This window comes from Tigriopus californicus, chromosome 4, assembly GCF_007210705.1.
Source record: "Tigriopus californicus strain San Diego chromosome 4, Tcal_SD_v2.1, whole genome shotgun sequence".
NCBI classification, from domain to species: Eukaryota; Metazoa; Arthropoda; class Copepoda; order Harpacticoida; family Harpacticidae; genus Tigriopus; species Tigriopus californicus.
In genome coordinates, this window is record NC_081443.1 from 7,970,437 (window position 1) to 7,993,697 (window position 23,261).

General features: G+C 43.0%; 1 protein-coding gene across 1 annotated transcript; it reads right to left on the bottom strand.

The window, feature by feature from the left end:
• Positions 1-292: 292 nt before the first annotated feature.
• Positions 293-23,016, bottom strand: LOC131878934 (band 4.1-like protein 4). The gene is made up of 15 exons (XM_059225090.1): positions 22,416-23,016; positions 17,093-17,305; positions 16,800-17,019; positions 14,223-14,431; positions 11,937-12,025; positions 11,567-11,630; positions 11,368-11,469; positions 10,910-11,029; positions 10,661-10,824; positions 8,987-9,244; positions 7,102-7,269; positions 4,453-4,671; positions 3,487-3,747; positions 649-1,360; positions 293-440 (listed from the first exon to the last, which is right to left on the bottom strand). The coding sequence occupies exons 2-15, from the start codon at positions 17,285-17,287 to the stop codon at positions 336-338; spliced, it is 2,886 nt and encodes a 961-aa protein (XP_059081073.1). The 5' UTR covers positions 17,288-17,305; positions 22,416-23,016; the 3' UTR covers positions 293-335.
• Between the last annotated feature and the right edge of the window lie 245 nt (positions 23,017-23,261).

Here is a 23,261-nt window from a genome sequence, read left to right on the forward strand (position 1 = left end):
TAAGATCTAGGGAAGTAGAAAGAAAGTCTCCACGTTGGTCCAAAGCCAGTGGGACAACATGTGTGTTGCACGGCAAGTAGATATAAGCTTTAATGTCTGACAACATTGTAAATGGGATGTGAGGAGCACCTTCGGCTTGGAATTCGTTTCAAAGGGATACCATTGATTAGCTTTTCTGCGAACTTTTTACCCTGGATAATAATATTCTCCCCAGTGGACCAAAATGAAGTTGTTGGGTGCTTGTTTTTCTATCTTAATATCTGATTACACAAAGTTAACACGAAATCGCTGGTTTTAGTATATTTATTCAAGTTCATCAACAATCTGGGATCAAATCACAATTCTGTGCTCATCTCATCGCCTGAGGGTTCATAGCGTCGAGGCTTACTCGGGATATTGTTCCACGGTCCATTTGTGGGGGTCGGTGTGTTGCTTTGAGCCTGGAGGGAAAAATGTAACCAAAGTGAACTTTAACAGAAAAGACCTTTGTACCAAAGCTATCCCTCCGTCGATTTTCAGCTTTTAACTCAGAAATTTTGCACCAGTTGATCCGTACTGTACACAAGATCCACTTTCTTAATTACACCTTGTTTGATATGGGAATGTTACATATTTGATTTCACAAGTCACATTGCTTGCCCTTCTTACCTGAGGTTGGATTGGATTTGAAAATGGCGAGTTCCAATCTCTCGACTTTCCCGGTGTCGTGGATGAATTGCCAAAACTCCTCGATTCCGACAACGAAGCATTAACAGTTCCAGCCAATGGAGTGGACGACTTGATATCATTTTGATAGTCGTAACTGCCAAGCCCTTGTTGCACTGAATGTGGATAAGAGGTATGGTTGTGGTGCTGATTGATGAGGGATTGTGCCATCACAAAGCTGTTGCTCCCAGTGCTCATGCTATCGTACCATCCGTTGGTTTGAGATGGTAATCCGGAAATAGAAGAAGGCACACTATGATATGATGATGGAACGGATATTCCTGGCAATCCCACTTGGTGGGAGGATGCGAGAGCAGCAGTCGTGGTCACGGCAGCTGAAGACTTTATCATCATGGCACTCGAGGAAGACGAAGACGAGTTGTTGAAGTGGGCACCGGAAATTACACCGGAAGTTCCACTGGGAGGCCCTTGGCTAAATGAGTGGAACGTCGAGGCTTGGGCAGGGTTGGATATGGCAACGGCAGTAGGCTTGCCCATCATAGCAGTGGGCATAGGAAGTCCTAAAGGTGGGTACGAGGATTGGGGTGGGTGCTCAAAGGAGTCCGTATAACTCTTGTTCATATTTGGACGAAACATTTGACTGGACATTGAGTTAGGAAACGACACCTCTGACATTGAACCGGCTGGAACATGGCTGAAAAAAAAATGAAGGTCATGACTTGAGGCACAATTCAAATGTGTGTGTGTGCGTGTTTGTGTTCCACAAGGTCATTCCATGGAAGTTAACAATGCCACTCAGGAACGCTCTCGAAACTTTTCATCCCTCCTGCCACGCCTTTGTAAGATGCTAAAATGGGTTCTCAGGGACCAACGAACGTACATTTTTGCCGCACCGAACAGTATGAGAAAAGATTGCCTTAGCTCAACATCCGAGCTTGCATCCATGTTAAGTTGGCAGCTCAGTTAAGCCACAAACAGATGCCGGTTTCTTAAACCGCCACTCTCGAACTAATGTGGGCTGATGTTTGATGCCTGCAGCACGACTATAGGACTGAACTCCCGGTCTAAGCGTGTCATGGGATTGGAAAGGCATTTTTCTCCCAAGCCATGGGGGAAAAACCTTGAAGTATGCCTCTATTGATGTGAAACGGGTTCCACCCAGACCTTCACTACAAAATATTCGACGTAGAGTTTTGACCAAGTCTAAACAATATGCGAGTATCTTAAACACAAAGACGTACTAGTTAATGATTAATGATATATTGATAAAAACGTATTTCTTTTACGACATCCACAGCATTGAAAAAGTTAAAAGTTTATGAATGATTGCTATTGTCGCAAGTCGGATGAAAATCAGGTTGTCGGATGAAAATTTGACTTATACTCATCCATTTTTCATATTTTCTTTAAAAACCTCGCTCTAAAAGTTGACTTAGAGTATCTGCATTGAATTAAATAAAAATAGACATTATTTGTTGTACTTTTTACCATGAGCAACTTATTAATTTTCGCACATTGATCAATTTTCAGAGTAAATTTTCATCCAACGTCTGTCGACTTTTAGCATCAGAACAATCACATTCAAAACTGCTTGAAGCCTATAATTTATTTGGAAGTGAAATGCCCTCCTCCACCACATCAACGAATCATCCCAACATGTTTAGGAAGAAGTTAGATAGTGTACGACCAGTTTTACCCGTAAGAAAGCGGAAACCGATTCTAACATCATCCCTAAAAGTTGCCAATATACCACAGAACTACCCTTACTACCGCCAAGAACGGTCCCAAGCTTGGCCAGTAGAATCCCCAAGCTCTCATTTGATTAAGCTCCGACGAGTTTTTCTTTGTTCCACTTGGGACTTAACCACAGCCTAGAAACTTACTACCGAAACCCAACGAACGGAAAACTAACACGCCAAGAACATCATGAACATGCACGGTCCGAGCGGGAAAGAAATCCAAGCTTTTGATGATTGAGGCAAGAAACCCATTCGTTGGAGGATTCTTGGACTGGTGATTGAAGATTGACTAGGTCGCTTCAGTTTTTGGGACATCTCGGGGATAGAGAGGCATGCAGTATACATCCATGGAGACAAAGACGAAGATTTATTGAGAGCCCCTTCCTAGGGAGACGCTTCGCGTAACTCGACTGAAACAATCATTGAACCAAAGCAAACGTCCCAAGAGGAAGTTCCAAGTTAAATACAACTCTCAAGCATGAACAAAGACATAGCAAATGGCGATTCTTTTCCACAGACAAAAGACAAGAACTCACTCTTTAGAGAAACTCAGTATTGTGGAATTGGCGTCATTGCTCCCTGACCCGAGGTTGTTGCCAAATGTTGATTGTCAAGCACGTTCACCTCAAACAAATGTTGTAAAATACTGCCTGGCTCTGTGTTTTAGTGCCACATAATCCAAGGCTCGAGCTTCAAGTTCCTTTGAGAAGGGCTTATCCTGCTTTTATTTTGAGAGCCATAATTTTCACTCCCTGCCTGGTGAAACCAACAAAAGTGGAAGAAGGAGGAGTGAAAAAAGCCATAAATGGAACATCGAAGAACTCCCAGACCCCCCCCATAAAGAGAAGACAGATAAGAGAGAGGAAAGATATTTCGGTAGCTGACCACCAATTTTGTGCCTTCACAAATCTCTTAGAGCAAGAAAAAAACTATTGATTGGCTCGGTTCCTATTTTTGGTCCACAAGCATTTCTTTGAGCTGACGATCGAAACCTTCACTTGAGAGAGAGGAAAGTGTGAAATTTTCCCAATCTTGATGGACAAGCTGGCCAAATGAAAATCAGATTAAAATCTCTACTTACATTCTGGTTCGGGACTGCGTGGTTCCACCGGAGTTGTGCCGACTTCTCCGTTCACCAGTTACCGGGGTTTGAGAACCAGACGGAGTGGTTGGACTCCCATAGCCTCTAAGCTTAACTGGTCTGGCAGTTTCCACGTTGGTGAAGGGAATCTCCCCTTTGACAGAATCAGAATTAGGTTCCACCAGTCCAAATTCCACGTGTTGAAGCACTTCTGCGGGCAGACGATGTCTGGCCTCGGAGGCCGGTGATCTGGACCGGGATCTAAGTGGACAAATGGGAGGAAGAGGGAAAGAAAAAAGATAAATGATGGTGGGTCTTCAATGGGGCTTTAACGTGTCCATGCCTTTGTGAAAGCTTAGGTTTTTGCTAGAACGACGCGAAAGGAAGACTACTATTCGTTCTATCCTAAAGGATTTATCGTCCAACAACCGCGCTTTTCGATAACCATGCAATTGAACAAGAGCATCAAACACACTTGTGTGTATAATGGCGTGGAAAAAAGATCGGAGGACCTAACAAGCACAATGTCAGCATTTTCCTGCCCATTGTATAATTCAATTTCACAATAGGTAGAACCTTAAAAGTACAAATTCATTAGGTGAGCTTTTCGATTTAGTTCGGAATCTATGCCCTTTCAAGCTAAACCATGAAGAGCATTTGGTCGGTGTACACTCAAGGAAGGAGAGAGGTTGGAGCAAGCTGGTTCTCTGATAATGATTGGTCCAATTTACCCGTCTGTGTTAAACCAATCCCACTTTCTTCCGAGCAAACTCCCTGAAATCTTCATCTCCATTACCCTCATTTTCCCTCATGGTCAGAAAATGTATGTGCACATACTTGAGGCACATGCCAGACTCGATGGAAAAGATGGTAATGCTTTCACCGCTACTTCATCACGCCAATGTACCCTCATGTGGTGGGACCACTTTTGGGAGGGGGAACACATCTCAAAATATGACGGCATACCTTTGACGACGTCTCGTTCGACGCATGGACGAGGACACGGCGGTCATTTCGGATTCAGTTTCAGCCCCGCTATTCATATATCCCGATTTACGAACACCAGCCTCCTGAATACCAATACCGGATGCTCTGGAACTCGACCGACCGCGATGGTTAGAGGACCGTTGCTGCTGAATGGCTTGCCATTGCTCATCAGATTCCACCAATTTATAACTGCCTTGCCTGAAATGAGAAGAATGAGAAATGATTTCGCCGAAGGTATGAGCCCATTTCACGAAATCGTGGCTTGTTGGAGATCCAAATGGGATCAAAGAGTATCAGCATATTTATAAGGCTGACAAAATATATATGGAAAATCATGTTCAAAGTTTATCTTATCTCTTTAAAAGAGCCAACCCAGTAGTCTTATCATTAGGTACATTATATCCAATGAGTGTTCTTGGCTACTTTTCGTTGATGAATGACAATAAACGGTAAAATTATGTGAGGTATACAGAATATGTTTAGATCTTCCAATTATGGAAACACAGCAATACGCCATGCTTTCCCTAGTTCTTCAATTTCGAAAAAATCTTGTTTCGAGTTTTTTTTATTTGGTCTTGCGGATAGACGGTAATGAAGAACACTCTTAATCCCCGAGCTTTCGTACCCAATCCCCTCAACAACTACTCTATTCCATTTGTTTGGAAAGATCAAACGTGTTGTTGAGGAGTTGGGAGGTGTTGGTAGTCTCGGTACTTTCCCCAAGTTGGAAGAGGCCCAAGAAAGTATGAGGCAAAGTGCATGGCTTACCACCATGTCCTGTTAGAGAGTAAAGTGAAGAGGAACTCAACTCCGTAAGAGAAACGAAAAGAACAGAGTGTAATATAACGTGCTTTGAAGGAAACTGGCGTCAAAAACCACAAGTTTCCCCCATGGATCTAGCCAACATCCATGGGAGTGCTGCAGCATGAGTCGAGAAGCATCGTTTACTTGGTCGGCTCTTCCTCAACCGCATTGTCGGTTGAGCCACAGGAAAATGAGAGAGGATTAGGCCACACAAGTTCAGAAATCGCATGAGCAAATAAACCATTAATCTTGATAAGAGGACCAAATTGGCAATAGTACAATCTATCCAATGGACCGAGCTCAGGGGCCAACTGTTCGTGGTCAAAGTTGTTTAAAGTCGACGGTTTTGGAACGAAGGTAAACTTGCAAGCAGGTTAGCTTCTTGGGAACCACATGGCGCCCACAGTGAGTGTGATGACATTTCCATCTACCATATCGGGTAATGTGCATTTCATGACAATAGTCGACAGGATTAGGTGTTGGCAAAGTTATTGAGAGCAATTTGTATCCCGCTCCCTGAATCTCAATAAATAAAGGCTGGGCCGTTCTCGTATACCGGGGAGCCACACTCTATATAGTCCTTGGACTATTCCCTCTTTTCCCCTCTCTCAGTCTGTTTTATTGTACAAACAAACTACTGAACAGGGAACCAGCCACACAGAAAAGAGCCTTGGCGGGACCAATGACAAGTATCAGGTAGCAAATTTCCCCCTCTTTCTCTTTCTTCTCCTCAACCTTGGACTGTCATGAGCAACGCCACATCCAAAACTCTCTTAGCCCTCTCTCGGTCTTCTGGCCTCTCTCTCTCTCTCTCTGTCTTTTCTGGACCTTGCCTTGAACGGATCCAGGGTGACTCATTTTTGATCAGTTACAGAACATTTGTCGCGTTTCTTTGCAATACAAGGTCGTTAACACACAAATTAAAGGCTTTCAAAGGACAGCATTATACAAAGTGCGTTTTGATCAAGTGTTGGAACTCGTTTGTGGCGTCATGAGTTCTTCTTTCACAATGCCAGTGTATTCCGGATCCACCTTGGAACCAGTCTTAGTTATTGCCCCTGAGCTGAGAGAAACCCCAGACTTTATGAACTGGAAGAAAGCCATGGGGACCGGGGAAGTGAGCCCCACCACTCTATTACTCGTGTTAAGAGTAGATTGGAGGAGGGGAAACCATTGTGGTTCACAATCCATAAGGCCATACCGAACGGAGAGGAGAGAGTGTATTTCCTGGATTCTTATTGTAATATATCAAAGGCAGTCTTAGTCAACTTGCTAGAAAGGGTGGAGGTGGACTTTGACGGCATTTGGTCTTGGTTATTAGAGACCACACCTTTAAACATGGCTTTGCGGTTGTCAACACGACTGCAATGGGGCACCAAAGGACCAGAATTGGAATTATGGGCCCTTGGGAACAACATAGTCCGTACATTTTTCAACTACCCGTCCCCCCCCCCCCCCTCCATGACGAGTACACACTGTCACGTCGAGACCGCGTGGAGAATTTTAATGGAAGGAGGTTCCCTTGATTGTAGTGTTCTGTTCTTCAGTGTGATTCTGGTACAACATGGGCACAAGATGTATTTGATAATGGTGGTCCGTAAATGAAGGAATGATCTTGACAAAGTGGCAAATCCCAGCGAGTTGACAAGTACACGTAGGCTTGGCCCGCTTAAAAGGTGTCGTTGTCACTTCAGTAATTTGGTTCCAAACTTATGACACCCCGTCACGGAAACCAACCCGAATCCGTGACAAAAAATATTCGTAGGATCTCGAACAAATATTGGCACCCCACGAGGATCGTGCCAAGTCTAATCAAGGTCTTACCTTTTCCGTCGACTGCGATGTGTGCGTCGACTGGTTTTCTCGGACTCTGATCCGGATTCGTGTCGTCGTCTTTGGTGAGGATGAAGACCCGAAGTCAGTGAGACTCCACTGGCCTCGCTTTCATTGTCCGAGGCATTACCCATAGATTTCCTCGATGGTACACGATGGCTAGAATGGAGAACAGTTTGTGGTATTAGACATGTGTTCCTAGGCTTATGAATCTCATTCTTGTGACGACAAAGATGTTTTTTTTGGTGTGATTCCCATGAATAACATTTTAGACCTCAACTGAGGCAATCCATTCATAATGACTTTTCTTCTCCAAGGCATGCAATCCCCTCATTTGGTTTAAGGCATATTCAAACATTTACCCTTTGGATGAACCTTTTCCTGGTTACTCCGAGTATTTTGATCAAGAATCCAGATGACAAGCTTTGTACCTAATTTGCAGCCTCTTTTAGTTTAAGCATTCGTCATCCAAAGAAGGTTCCATTTCAGCCTTGAGCCTTAAGTGTAAATTCAAATAGGTACTTGAGAAAAGTGGTCTAGAATGAAGACTCTTGGGTTAATCCCAAGAGCTCACGGAAAATGCTCATCAACATGTCATCATGTGCTTTTGGGAAGTTTCTGCTTTTTGACGAGCAAACAAAACACGAGATCCTTTTGATTTCAAGGGAGGCTGAAATTTCATTTGTGGGACGGCCAAAACTTGCTTGAGAGACACTGTAGCCTTTGTGGACTTGCGTGATGGCCACTCCTAAAATTGTGTCTGATGTTACTGGAGAGGGTGGATCGGAAAGATCCTGGCCACAACTGACAAATTCCTGGAAGAGACGCGTTTCCTCCCTCCCTCTGTGCTTGCTTCCCCCAAGTTTTTGAACACCCTTTGCCACTGCCACAAGACAATGAAGGCGTGTAACTGCAGAGTTTCTATTGAGGTTGTAATACAGTGAATGACTAGAAGTCGTGAAAGATGATATCTGACAATTTAAGAGGGGAACTTCACTTGAGAGAGAGAGAGGGACAGATAGGGAGGCAGCTCTTGGAAATGTTGCAAACAAAGTTATTGGAGAGAGAGGGCCTTCCGTTCAAGCTTTACCTCTAAAGTTGGCTCTTCTTTCCCGTAAATGAAATTAAATGGAACGAATAGGATGTCTACGCAAAGTCATTTCTCATTTCATAGAAGGGAAACCGTTTGACTGCGAGACGAAAGAATGATCATTAGGGAAGGCCTCACCAAAAGCAACGTTAGGAGTCACACATTATTTTCAAAGCGTTTATCATTGAGATCCAATAAAAAAGAACCAGCACGTCCGTCCATCTTTGCCTTAAATGACTGTCAAAAACTCAGGCTTGGATCTTCTTAGCATAATTGCTTGGTTACAGGAGAATTTTGAGTTGAGCGACCTCACATATCTCATGCAGACCAGAGCCCAGCCTTTTAAAGCCAAGGAGTGATTCCCAGATCGGAAAAAGATCCATTTTGTATAGCATAGCACAACCTTTCTCGATCTAAGATTCCTTTCTTCGCTTTGAAAAATTGGGCTCAGGTCTCCCTTTGACAGTTTACTGGGGTGATGGGTTATGTCTTTGACTCGATCCCATCTCTTTCCTCGGTTGTGAATCTAATTTTCTAGGACTCTCAATATAATGAAAGTTACTGCCATTGGACCTGTTCTATTTCCTTGTCTTTAGTTCTGGGACAGGTCTGCAATGGATCCTTGGGGGAGGACAATTGTAGCTGAAGATAAAAACCATTCGGGATGATCAAAATATGTTTGCCACCATTCATAGCTCCGAATTACCCTCCGGTGATTTCCAAATTTGTAATGGAATAACTATAATGAAATACTATAATACTATCCAACTATAATGGAATAACTACCTGACGTGAGTGTTGACTAAATTGTTTGTTCCAATTTCTGACGTTGAACCACGGCGATTTCCTCTCGTTCGGTGCGTTCCATACAATCCTCGACTCTCCAACCATTGTAGCGATTGGAGAGAGAGATCTTGTAGGCTCTCCTCGGGTCCAGCTTGATCCACGAGGTCCGGTCTCCCTGTTGAACCTATGGCTCGGTTTCGGAGCGAAACATTCCTAGGCAATGATGAAGTGGATCGATGGGGCAATATTCCGTTAGACCTAAAAAAGTTTAAAAACTGGGACTTGACTCGGCCAACTTGCGGTGTATGACGTCCTATCCTTCTTGGCTTTGGTGTCAGTGACTCTTTTGTATTGCTCATTCACACCATTTGGTCCTTGGACCCCTCCCTCTAGCTCATTCGTATTTCGGTGTCTGCTGTTCGACTAGTCTTTAGGAGACTTCACTCCATTGAAACAGTTGTCATGGGGGAGAAGAAGGAGGTGTTGGATCCAAGTTCCCGTTTTCCAAGCAAGCGAGGCTTTGGGCTCCTGGCCATGAGCAAGTTGGCGCCTTCCCTCCCAGAACCTTACTTTAAAGTACAAGGCATTCTACACACTACTACTGTACATACTGGTGGCGTTCGAGCAAAGCTATGCCACCAACAGAGACAGAGGGACAGAGACAGAAGTCATGAATAATTGATACCAGGCTCCTTTTTCCATCTCACTAGAGAAGTAAGAGAAGGAGAAGAAGGTAAAAAGCAGTCCCTTTTCTCGGAATTGGGAAGACGTGTGTTCGGACGTACGGACGAGTATGAGTGTGTATGCAATAACGATGCGACTTGAGGGAAATGCCGCATTACAGAAACTGGCCTCTAAAGCGCCTTTTCCCCTCACATCGTCAAAGCTCGAGGCTAGCCGGACCTGACTCGAGCTTTAGTGGTGGTGTGCGCAAGGTTGGCATTGACATTAATGTGGCCAGAGAACTGTAGCAATTGGTAGTTCCTAAAGTCCAAAAGATCACGAAGACGCATGCATTGGATGAAAAAGCTCGATCATGCCTCACAATAGTACTCCATTAACGAACACACAACAAAGTTGTCTTCTGGATGGAGGCAGGATATCCTATGGTTTACAAGCATTAAGATTGATCACGACAAATTGACCTTTTCAAAGAGCATGAAGATCAGAGCGAGCGGAAGAAACTCACTCGATACAGAAGGGTCTTAATCGTAATCTAATGTCAAGAGTATATTAGGCTTTGTTCAAGAAATGGGTGATCAGCTGGACCGAAGTAATTACAGCTATGGGAATCAGCACTTCGAACTCATTTCGTTTTGAGAGGAAATTGACATGAAAAAAATCAAAGAGAATTTGGCTCTTTGGAACTTACAGTAAAACTATAATTCTTTCGTGTACATGATAAATGAACCAAAGTCAAAACACACTCACATCAACTAGTTTCTTATTTTCATTTCACTCAGTTACAAGTTGACAGAGAGCCAATCCAATCAATGCCAAGAAATGCCTGGTTCAGCATGGCAGACCCCGAAATACTCGTAAGATAGGGAGATTTCCTTCCTTCATTCATTCTCTAAAGCTGCAGTCTTAGAGTGAGTGAAAATGCACCAAATCCCTCTTAATTAGCTCCAAAAGGGAACCTAAGGATCATTGAATCCATGAGAGCTTACTTACCTCTTGCCGACCACGTTTCGGTGAAGCGATCCATTGAGAATGTGTTTGGCAGACCCATCTTCATAAGAATTGGGATGGTCGTCGGCTTGGCCATCAGGTTGATCTCGTGGCATACTTGGCTGCCCATTACGTCGAGAGTAGCGGGTGCTGGGACGGCGAGAAAACTGGACGAGAAGATTGATTTTCAATATCACATTTTCCCTCAGATTTGTGGTCTGAACCTGACGTTCAAGGTTATGTGGAACTTACGTTGGGTGGCGGGCGTCGAATGCTTTGTACTTGCGAAAGGGCTTGTTTTTCTGTGGAGCCAGAGAAACGGAACCTAGAGCCCAGTGAGAAGACACCAGTGCCTCCAAATGAGGGGGATACCTAGAACAGGAGAGCTTTATTCAGTAATGGGTAATGGGACGATCCTTGTTTGTGTCTACATTCCCCTCGTAATTCTTCATTTTCGGGAGAGTAAAACTCTTCCCCTCTGCGACACTGGGTTCAACTTTCCAGAGAAATTGACGGTCTTTTGTGCTCAAGAAGAGCACTGTTAAATGTCCTCTCTTTGATGGAACTCTAGTTGAGACCTCTAGAGGGAATGGGAACAACATCAGAGCTCCATAAAGTGAGTGAACCAAACATCAAGGAAGGGGAGGGGGCATGAACAATTAGCTCGGTAGAGAGAAGTTTTTGCCAACTAATTCGGAGTTGTTCCTCACCTGGACCAAACGAAAGAAGGCATGATGTTCCACACAACACTTCCAAAGATGCTTGCAAGCTTGCCGAGAAGGAGTTTCAAAACCATACGTGCTCTCATCATTCTAGAAACAAAAATTAGGATGATGATAAGTTTCGAAACGGAAACAGTATTGACGGTTCTATTTTCTAGATTTTAAAGGTTAGACCGATTCCACTTACGTGTTTATCTCTAACTCGAAGCATAAAGAAGCGGCCTTTGAAGTATATTTTGGCAATCCTCGGCCTGCAAAAGAACACATGCAAGAAATCTTAACTCTACATTGGTAATTTTTAGACCATTAAGTGCAAGATTAGTTTTTTAGCTTTAAACCTGGTTTGTTCCGAGATTCGTGACTGTGATGTTTGCTCCTGATACCTGCTTGATCTGGCATTTCACCATCTGGGAGTGTTCCCATGGAACGAGCTCGACGTCTCCAGCGAGACCAAATATCAGATTAAAAATTCAATTTCACTCGTGAAAGCATGTCATATGGAAATAGCGCAGAAAACATCTCCGCTCTCAAAGTGAATTCGTGTTCCATCCACTTACCAAAAGTAATTCCCAACTTTCCCACGATTTCTGAGAACTATGATTCCACTCGGAGTCAGACCCAGGTAGTATTCGATGTTATCTTCACCCTAGATAGGTTCCATCATCCCGAGAAAAAAAAGAAACGCCATGGATCATTAGCATATTCATATAAGTGTGAAATATACCGTAGTTGTACAATGAATGTCTGTGAGGAATTTTGATGGTTAATTCATTCTAAGAAGTCTTTAAAATATATCTATTTAACACGTGAGCTTTGATATTGATGTAGTGTAGCCGAATGTTCGTTTGAATAAGGCAAGAATCTTCCCCACAAACTCTGATGCGGGCAATTGATTTTCTACGTAATGAGGAAAGATGGCACTGTAGCTTCTTAGCATGCGATTGGTCCCAAGTTTGATTCTTTTAACCCGACCCCGTTACTTTTTTTTTGTTTGAAGTTTACGAAAATGAGACTTGAGGCGAATCGATATGGTCAAGGCAATTTTGCCGAGTTCGCCTTTTTCATGTTATTAAGTTTCAAGAAAAGAGTGAGATTTGATTTGCTTCAGTGTCCCACCCCGTGTTGACTATGCTGACTTTTTGAATGTCAAACTTTAATGAACTTTATGCCACTCAAGGCTCAGTTTCTTGGGTGATAACAGGTTTTCAAGATATCATATTGAGATGGAACAATTCACAACCAACTTTGACCATTGCAATTCAATTTTTATTCAATAGTGACTAGAATCTTATTCTTCAGCCTCTGGTTAAAAGCCAGCCATAAAATTAAGTTTCCAATCGTGGCGTTTGGTTTCAGAGTCAAAATTCTGTACATGAATATTGGGTTTCACAGAAGAATAGCTATTTCTTTAATAGCGGGGGCATTCTTGGCGTGAAGTTGATAAAAGTGAGGCTTGAAGAAAGTCGACAAGGTCAACACCTAAAACGTGTTTGCCCATTTCATGCCGTCGAGTTTGAATAGAACGAGCGAGGAGGGCTTGCCCGAGCTTCTCTTCACAACAGAGGGCATGATGAAATAGCGAACTGAGTGACTTTTTGAGATCCGAACTTGAATAAACGGCATGCAAAGAACGCCGCCTCTATTTAATACACAGTTTTCTTTTACGATAACCGGTTTTCAAGGAAGGATTTTCCCTCGAAACCACTCGAAGCCAAATTTTACATTAGATAATGTCTATTTTCTTCACGAGTAGCTGGACACTTAGATTCCGGCCACTCGTGAACACAGCGCAATGAAATAAAATTTCTAATGGTGGCGTTTGGTTTCCTTTGGTACCGGAGAGGGAACATTATACCGCTGTAAACCGGTCCTTGTAAAATGAAAACTATTCCTTTACAACGAATTCATTCTTTTCACCCGCATGGGAAGAGGCTGGCATTGACTGTCAAAGATATTTTGAATGAAAAAAAGGAATTGAAAAGGAAAAAGAACGTTTGCTTAAAGTAAATGTCATTATCTATCAAGTAAAGACTTTGTTATTGTTGTCAATTGTAAAAAGAGTTCATATATTTGTTTTCAAAAGTTGAGAATCATGCAATCATAAACAATTGATGAATAAGGAAATAACTTCATTTCAGGTATCTTATCTGGATTATGAATGTTGCCAATCTCCTTCACATATTGAAGTGTGGCAATCATTCTTAACGGGGGGTAATAACTGCACTGACAAAATAGTGCGTATATGTAGGTATTTCTTTCAATAACTCAATTGGTCCGCTAAATCGAGTGATAAGATGATTAAGGAAATAAGCTTTCGCTCTCTCACTAGCTAATATCGTTCTAGCTTCTGGCGGGTAATCCAAGTCACATTTATCGTGAGTGGCTTATTCTGGACATACTTCCTTCTCGTTTCACTAATTGGCATAAAGGCTGATTCTAACTCCCCCTAGGCACCCCTGTCAGACCAGGACTAAGCCAAGACAATAGATTAAGCACCTCGCCATGTTCCCATTTCCCTATTCATTCGATGGCCAGGTGTTATTGGAATACGATTTAGTTATCGAAATATGCCCGCAAAAAATATCTTAACTTGGAAAAAATGCACCGGCCTGTGCTGTTCCCTCTCTCTTTTCTACCATTACATTCGTTTTTGTTAGGCCTTTGTTTTCCAGGCTTTCAGTTTTCCCGGTTCCTTAGCACAATAACGAGACGCTACGTCATTTACTCGGGTATTACCTCCCCGTCTCCACGTGTTGCTTGGAGCCCTTCTACTCTGTCCAAGCCTCCCTGTAGTATGAGAACTTAGTGAGAGATGAAAAGGCCAATTATTAAGTAGCACTTACCACCACAGGATGTAAGTCCACGCCATACATGTCCAACCATTTGACCTTCTCTAAATAGGCCATTTCTGCCTCCGAAGGCAGCATACCCTGGAGTTTCCGATGAGTCTGCTCAATATCGTCCTCCATTTCCTCAGTTTGCGAGGAAACGAACCGGAATTCGGACACGTACCCAGGAGAATGGCGAGAGGAATCATAATCACCCAGCTCAGCTGCAAAGCAAGAATAGCAAGTACGAGAATTATTCCTGTACCTTCAAGACCCAGAAATACAATTATAAAGGGGGGGTGGGATGGGGAAGAGAGGTAGAGAGAGAACCAGAAAAAAAGGTCGGGGGAGCTACCCAAAGCGAGATGAGAAGGTCGATGTTATCAACATCCAATCACTTAGTTTCGCCTGTCCCAAATGGAACGAGAAAGATGGAAGAGGCGAGACCCGCAAATCGACACTCTCTTCGTTTATCAATTAATTGATTACCATTCGTTCTTCCTTTGAGGACAGGTCTGTTCTTTTCCTTTATCATGGTATGCTTTCTGGTTCCAATCTTCGAAACAACGGGAAATTATGACCTAAGTGAGTTGATTTCTTTGAGCTCTAATACAACCTTCCAAAGGGTTTATCGAGGCTTAATAAAACCTTATTCAACACTTAATGTAGCTCTTTGAGGAGATCCGATTGATCATGGTAAACTAGTGATAAGGTTGACGCTTATTTGTGGGATTGTGGTTTTCATCGATGGCCTTAAGTACCTACGAATCTTCAAAAAATCAATTGAATACTACAATTTACAAAGACAATGAAAGCCAAAGAGCACCAATCCAGGCCTGTTGTCAAGGCTTACGATGCCCTTAGCTTCTTGGGCACACTAGTTAAAATGCCTTATCATGTTTCGAGGCAAATACCGAAACGTATCCTGGCATTTTTCTGGCTTGCAAGATGATAACGAACACTTATATTTCTTATTCCTTATTACTTTATTGCTTTACAGCATTCTTACTGGGATAAAAGACTCGCGTAGTACTACTTGATATCGGCGTAAGTTGTCTAGGCGTGGGCAGTTTGGAGGTAAAGCAGATTCAGTAGGGCCGTTTAGTTGTATCTAACTCAATAACGTCTGGCTTAATAGATCCTGGTCTAACTTTTTATTTAGCGATTTAGTGTGCTTCTAATTTCCATTTGGAAAGTGAAGCTTTTCAGATGTTGTTTGGCATGAAAGTTTTTACTCTAATATGAGCTAGCTAGAATTCCGTCAAGCAATAAAACCAAAGTTGTTAAAACAGTTGCTAGAAACATGCCAAGATGTGGGTACTTCCTTTCAAACCTAATAAGCTTTTTAACCATTGTGTACAAAAAGCTAAGGGCCTTGTAAGCCTTGACGACAAGCCTGGATTGGTGTTCAATGGGCTTGCATAGTCGTCGTAAATTGTAGCATTTGCCCTTGGGCTTTGGGACTACTTTATTACAACCAACATTGCAGCAGTACGAGGCACGCAAAGGCCGTTCGGTCATGAAAAGGCTCAGAACGAACGCTTTTCATCATTTGTACCACAAAATAAGGAGTCACCAGAAATTAGTGAACTGTCAATGAAAAGGGGTAAAGCAATAATTTGTACCCCCATAATCACCTTGACTAGATACATGTGACCTATTGTGTTGTACGCGTATCAGGAGAGGTCAGACCCTTAAAGATTGTGTGTTTGTGCCAAAGTCAAAAGCAATTGTGACAAAATTGACACCAGCTGGATCCAGGAACAATCCAGAGACGTTCTATACCCCTCACGTGACCTCCATGCCATGGTTGGCGTCGTAGTAGTTGGGACACGTGCATTTGGAGTCCACTTATTTGGTTGACATCCATGGGGACATTCGTTCGTTCGTTCATTCGTTCTTTCGTCGGTTCGTTGGTTGAGCGGATATGGCAATGAGCTAATGGGCTTCTTGGCTCTCTAGTGTGCTCTACATTGATGCCCTGAACCCGTGAAAGTCTCAATTCCATGGATGGATAAATGGATGGATGGATGAGGAAGAGCTTTGAGCTCAAAGATGCGATTCAGCACATGCAGTCACTTGGAACGTGTAGGCGGGAAACGCCATTGATTCCGTCTATGGACAACATGGATGGATGGATGGACGGAGCCATAGATGCTTGGTTGGTTGGTCGGTTCGCTCGATAGCTTTACTAGCTTTACTAGCTAGCTCTTAGCTCTACGTATGTACATACAGTTGTTGATGGTGGTGCTAGAGTCATAATCAGCCTGGTGGTCGAAGGGCTTAGTTTTCTGGCTCGGAAAGTTCTTCTCGCCTTTCCTTTCCATCGTTGAAGACGAGGACTTTCAGTTTGGTGTCGTGTGCTCTTTTCTCCTCTATTTATGTCCTTCCTGCCTTCTACATTTCCTTTCTATTTGTCTATTTCGGGGTCAAGACCGTGAAAAGGGACAGAAGCGGCAATTCGCGTTGAACAACGAACTGAACAAAGCTTTTCATTGGTTCGCCCACCCATAAAGCACATACTTTAATTCAGAATGTCCAACATGGAACATAAGATTCCAAAGCTATTGTCAAACCCCAAATCTTACTTACATTGAAGGGCGTATGAGGCCAACTCAATGGCCAGATCTTGGGACACCGGAAGTCGACCTTGAAGGACATCCGATTTGACTTGAAGAAAGAACTGGTATCGGGTGATCTCCTCCACCAAACGACATGGATCGGCCGCATAAAACTTTACTCCCAAGTAAAGAGTAATGGGTGAGATTCCACGAAGTTGATCCCCAACCTTCCGACTAGGATCCAACCAATGCTGAGACAAGAAAAGAAAGGAAGAACATAAGCCCCTATTGATGGCGGTGCAAAAAGATCACACTTATACTCACTGTTTGATTAGTGGTGTCTTGATACCGAAGTCCAAAGTAGGCCGTCTCCAAGAGATTGAGGTGCTTGAAGATGACATCCAAGAGGTCTTGACCACTACTTTTGCCCGTCACCTCTTGGATGAGTTCCTGCTTGTCGAGGAGCAGAATTTTGACATGGAAGCTTTTTACCTGATGCAAGCATGACAGACACTCCATGGCGTTACCCAAAATGCCCTGAAAGCAAATACAAAAACCATTCGTCAGAAACATGGCATTTTCCAATCACGTGAAATACTTTGAGGCGAGCCCTTCTTGTTCTTGCTCTCCTGAATCCCCCTGCTTTGTGGAATGTGAATGTGCGCCGAACCTGCCCAAGCCCACCAAAACACTCCTGTTGGTCCCTTCAAACAGCATGATTTCAAAATTCTGACATACCAAATGGCATGGAGAATTCTTCCGACCGAGAAGCAACTAGCAATTAGTTTCCTGGGCTGGGAAAAGCACATCTGGAATCAAGTGGCCAACTAACCAACCTCTGGATGCATTCTAAGCACCTCTGGTTTCCGATCATTATCTTGAGAGCCAATGCATTGCCCACCAAAACGATTCAAGGAGGGCCAACAAACGAGGCCAACAAATAAACTCACGTCATACAGGGAAACAGGGTTTCTTTGAGCAATGGCCTTATGAATGCGGGGCTGGTTCATCAATTTTCTCACAATTTATCGGGGCCATTGTCGCTTCCGGTTCTTCCTTATGAGACCCAACTTGTTTCCAGAGAGGAAAAGGGCATTTCGGCAGCTCTTAAAACTCGGAACAATCGCTGTCAAACATTGCTTTTTTTGTGGCGAGTCTCAACTGTCTCCCGTGACTCATAAACGAGACAAAACACGCCCCAGAGATGGTTCATTCATCCTTATTTGAGACTGGCATAAAACTTTCAAACTCATGCGAGTGCATGAAACTTCATGCCATATCACTTGAGAAAAGGTCTCGTCTTTCTTTCAAAAGTCTCGAGGGACCTCTGAAAAGCCGTGCATTCGCCTCCACGCCCAGATTGTTCTCTCCGGGGAGAACCGATTGACTTGTTCCTCTTTTTCATTTCAATTCATCCGCTCCCAGGCACATATTACAGTAGTAGATCTCACTTCGCAACTCGTTGTTTGTAATTGGTCTAGTTTTGAACAAAAATAGCTCGTCAAGGCTAACGAAGTTGCCCGACTTGAAAAGCCACAACAAGTTCTTGTGGTTAAAGCTGACCAAATAGGCGCTGTTCCAGGATGAAGCTATCACGAAACGAAGAGGGGAAACACGAAACACATCATCTCCTTTTCTCATACTCATGGAAAAAACGAGACAAAAATGAGAGGGTAACAACAACGCCAGTCGCTTGCGTGTGTCAATCAAAGCAGAAAAAAACAAGCATGTGAAAGCCTCTGTGTTTTTCCTGTAATTCAAGGAGGCTTGGTCAAAGCCCAGACCGATGAGAAATTGATGGGTTAGTGACCTGGGGTTGGTTGTTGATCCGAATATCGCGCTTTAGGAACGAACGAACGAACGAACGAACGGCTCACAGGAGTTGCTGTGGCTCCTTTTGGCAGGTTACGAGAAGTAAGCTTGGGCTTATTTGCAGACTTTTCCCTCCTTCTTTCGCCATAAAAGTGCCTGTTTTGGTATCCAAAAGAGTTGTCTGAACTCTTTCTAAAGCAAGAAACAAAGATTTATGGGACATCTCACCTACTTTGCATGCTTCGAGTTGTTGTCTTTTGATCTGGCCTAAGCTCACGGCCGAGTCGTTCGTTGTTGGTTCGTTGTTGGTTCGTTGTTGGTTGGTTGGTTGGTCGTGTCTACTGAGCTGCTCTTGGAATGCACCAAGAACATTGAAGAAGGTGCCAAAACTAAACAAGAACAAGACCCAATACGGAGCAGATCCAGCACGCTCAAAGTATCTGTATCTCTCCTCAAGCGGGGGCCAGGAATTGACAACCATCCCTTGCAATCGAAACCACCGACTCGAGTTATGTGCCTCACTTGGCACTTGGCTGGATCTCTTGATTCAAATTCTGTTTCGAGTCGTACCAATCAGTGAAATCAGAGAATACTACGAGTCCAGTGAGACCATTGTTTCGGCAACGAAATCGCTCTTTCTGCTTTTATGTGAGCATAGCTCTCATATATGGCACTCTTCACAATGTGCGATTTGAGTTAAGGGAGCCAGAAAGAGACCCATCGCACTCGTAGGAGGGAGGGATAAAAGCTGTGTAAATCCTTTTCAGGCCAACTCGATTGGAGCGGATCAAGCTTTAAGACATTTGTAGTTCCTTTTCTATTTTTAACTTGGAAGATGCGCACTCACGAATTGCACAACCAACGAAAATAGTTGGCACAACAATGAATCCACATACTTATGTCTTACTTCGTTTACGTTATCCTCTCTTTCTTTAATTCCAAGGCAATGCAGGGTCTCTCCTACATGCAGATCAGTGGTTGATTTTTTTTTACTCACGTTACTCTCGCGTCGTGATCGTTGACAACAGAAATGGGCGACCATGTGGATGTTCCCGAGGATGACATAACAATTTACATGTGCGGAAACTTCCTTAATTGGGGACTGGCCATGTCATTAGTGCTGACTCCAACACCACCCGATATTGTCGTAGATAAAATTGATCGAAATGAACTCGTTAGCTTGTCCTGTAATTTCGGTTTGACCCAAAAATGTAGAAGATACTGTTTTGGACTATGAAATTAAGATTATATACTTGTCTGTTACTCCTCAATTTCACTATGAAAAATGATCGTGAATTTTCACTTTATCACTTTCATTATTCATTGATATATTCATACTAGTCAACATTGCTTTACTGCATTGTGCGTATTTTCCGTTCCACAACTTAACAGTTATGGATCTTAATTACTACAGCACAAAAGTTAATGTCATACTACCTCATTTGTGGACAACACAGATATTAATTAATATTAAACGCGTGTCATAATGTTGCAATGTCGAAGCTGACGTATATTAAACATTTCATTAATTTTTAGCATGCTCTCTAGTAAGAAAAAAAAAACAATCTTCCTCGGGTTTAAACGCTGTCGATTCGAAACTTAGTCATTAAACATTTACTCGCCACTCTGTTAAACATTAACTAATCTTCAAGTTTGTAGGCAATGAAATTCAGAATAAATATCATTCTCGGGACCAAATCCACTTCTTATCTGCTTGTCATTTTCTCAGCCTTGATATTTTGCTTTGGTCGTCTCTTCATGACGTAGACAACAATTGCTTAAATTTAAAAAAACCGCTCAAGTTACCTTTCCGGGAGAGTAACATTTCCATAGGTGCATTCAAAAATTTAATAAATGCCAACGTTAAGAGCTTTGGACGATTTCGAGGATCGAACTCGTGTCCTTTGTTTCAAAACCAGCCTGAGGCGATATACAGTACATTTTTGAGATATCCAATTGAGCTTTGAAACAAGGAGTACATTCGGAGAGTGATCAACAGTAAATATTGGAGAAGTTAACAGAAGCGACTTGATTTTTTTCTGCAATATTCTTATTAATGACAACCTATCTCTGTTCAGACCACATTTTCTTGAAATTTAATTAATAATTGGATTGAACGAACTTGTTTGGTCTAGCATCCACCATTACTGAAATTCCTATTGAAATGAAGCTGGAAAGAGACCGTCCAAAAAAATTGCAGCATGAATTTCAGAGTTGGAATAGTCCATTGCACTTATCATTTGACAACTGAACTCGTTGTATGAGTGTGAACAGATGCCTTTTGGGCCATATCTCCTTTATTAGTCCTCCTATCTATCCTGAGTCTTTTGAACAAACCCCACGCCTTGAAACATATGGTTTCTCTTGAGCAATTGCTCCCACTTTTTGTTCCAATAACGTTTACAACAATTCCAGAAATCACCACCAAACACAACCCCCTTGTTCAACGAATCTTAGGTTTTGGATTAGCAACGTGTTTTGGCGCGCATTTTAAGAAACATCGATTCGAAATAGTAGTTAGGTAGTCTATATCGAGTATGTAGCCCAACAGAGTGTGCAATATTGTTGTGTGGTTCTTGAAACTCCACGGTTCCTCGTGTCTCCAAAAGGCGAGGCGTGACTTCAGAGAGGGGAAACCTTGAATTTTGGCACGAACAACAATGAGTCGAAGCAGCCATTACTGCATACAAAGTGAGACCATGATTGGTGACTGGCATCTCGTACTGACGTACTGTACATTCACTGTCCAACGAGTGAAATCCACAATTGTCCCATGCCAAGTCACCCAATGGACGAGCACTCTGAACATCATTCCAAAGCCCAGGCAGAACTTCTCCATGACGGACACAATTGAAGGACCAGCTAAGAGATGTGGTGGAATCTCGGAGACGAGTTCAATCAGCTCCGTTTCGAGAATGTCACGTTCACAATTAGGTAATCCCGGCCAAATGTGTATTGAAAATCGCTCTGATGAGGGAAATTCGACAGGCTGTATGTACAGTGCAGACCCTCCGTCACGTAACTGCTTTGAGGCTTTAAAGAGCCAAAAAGGGCGTTGGAAACCTTCTCCTACTATCTACGAGTACAGTATACTCTTGATACTGTTTTGATCTGGAACGTCAACTCGAGTTCACATTTTGACTTGTCATCATTCTGGGCTCAAGACAACATGAGAAACAGATCATTCATGGTGATAGGAATCCTTCCGAATAAGGATGCTCCCTCCTTCACATCGGCCTCACTCGGGATTTCGGGATTTGGGAGGGTTGGAGAGGAAGGAACGAAGAAACTAGCGTGCTTGGTCATTTTGTTGTCAACTAACAACCATGGTCTCACAATCACGAACCGACAATGGTAAAATGATTCTCGTTGAGCCCATAATCATCACAGAGAACATGAACTACAAAAGGACGTGATTTGTCTCAAGGCCCCATTTTTTGTCTTTCAAAAGGAAGAAAAAGAGGCTCCTACGATGAGATCCTACTTAACATGGTCGTCTGTTGAGTCGTGAATGAGAGAACGAATAAGCGGAACTCTGAAGATAGATCTGGTAGAATTTCTCCTATCGATGATGGTGATCCCACTTTTTGAAAGTGCCTCGCACAATAGACCCATTGTCTTTCAAAAATATTTGCAGAATCCATTTTCAAGAGTCTCTTGGAAGAGCAAGGAGCAAAAACTAACATCATCCAAGAACTGTATGCAACTGACACTTTCTTTCTTGGTGTGTACAGTATATGAAACGACTCTGAATGGTGGGATCTTGAATCAATATTTGCCGGATATTCAACCCCGAACGGACAAGAAATGATATCTGAATTGAAGTATGTCTTACCTTGAGAGAACAGCTTGGCGATGTGATGGAATTTTGGATCAATGCCTCCGATTGATTTGATGCCTAATCCATGAGTTCTTTTCCCGGACAATTACCACGAGTGAACAACTCCATAATGGGATGGATGGTGGCACAGTTTCCAACCATTCTGTCACATGGAATTCTTCAATGGCTTTGACAACACTTCACCAAAAACCAACCAACCAACGGACAATAATAACAACATCAACAACATCAACAACACCACCAACACCACTGCTACTGACGAAGTAAGTCACACTATATTAGCTCTGGGAACCCGTGCATACACACTCGATGGATGTTCTAAGAGATTCTAGCAGCAGAGACGATGAAGGAGGTAGTAGATCTTCGTCAAAAATGCTCTCGTCACGGCTTTTTTCCCACGTTCGAATCACTGCGATCAATGAGATCAAAGCAAATAACAATAATTCCCCTTTATAGAAGCAACCATTTGCCGGACCAGGTCTCTAGTCAGCTGCGCTCACGACTGAAGAATCTGATCTTTTTTTCCCCTCAAAAACGATGTGATGTGCTGCTTCAAAGCCGTCGTCGTCGTCGTTGTCGTCGTCGTTGTCGTGGTCGTTGGAGACGTCTTTTTACCTGCTGCTCTTCTGGTCCTCTTACATGGTTTGGGTGCTTGCCTCCTCGATTGGTGTGTTTGTCTGCCACCTATATTGGAGCAATGCTTGAAGTAGTCGTTGCAGCAGTAGCAGTTGTAGTAGTAGCTATGCTTGAGCCATTACCCACAGATTTGAACAAGTTTGAATTTTTATTTCTGATCTCCCATTCAATAACGTTGGATCCCAATCAACACTGATAGCCTGC

Coding starts and splice junctions, on each gene's coding strand:
- LOC131878934 (XM_059225090.1), bottom strand. CDS start 17,287: ATGGAGTGTCTGTCATGCTTGCATCAGGTAAAAAGCTTCCATGTCAAA. Junction 14,432..16,799: donor GGCCTCATACGCCCTTCAAT/GTAAGTAAGATT, acceptor CTTGCTTTGCAG/CTGAGCTGGGTGATTATGAT. Junction 10,825..10,909: donor TTCGACGCCCGCCACCCAAC/GTAAGTTCCACA, acceptor CTTCTCGTCCAG/TTTTCTCGCCGTCCCAGCAC.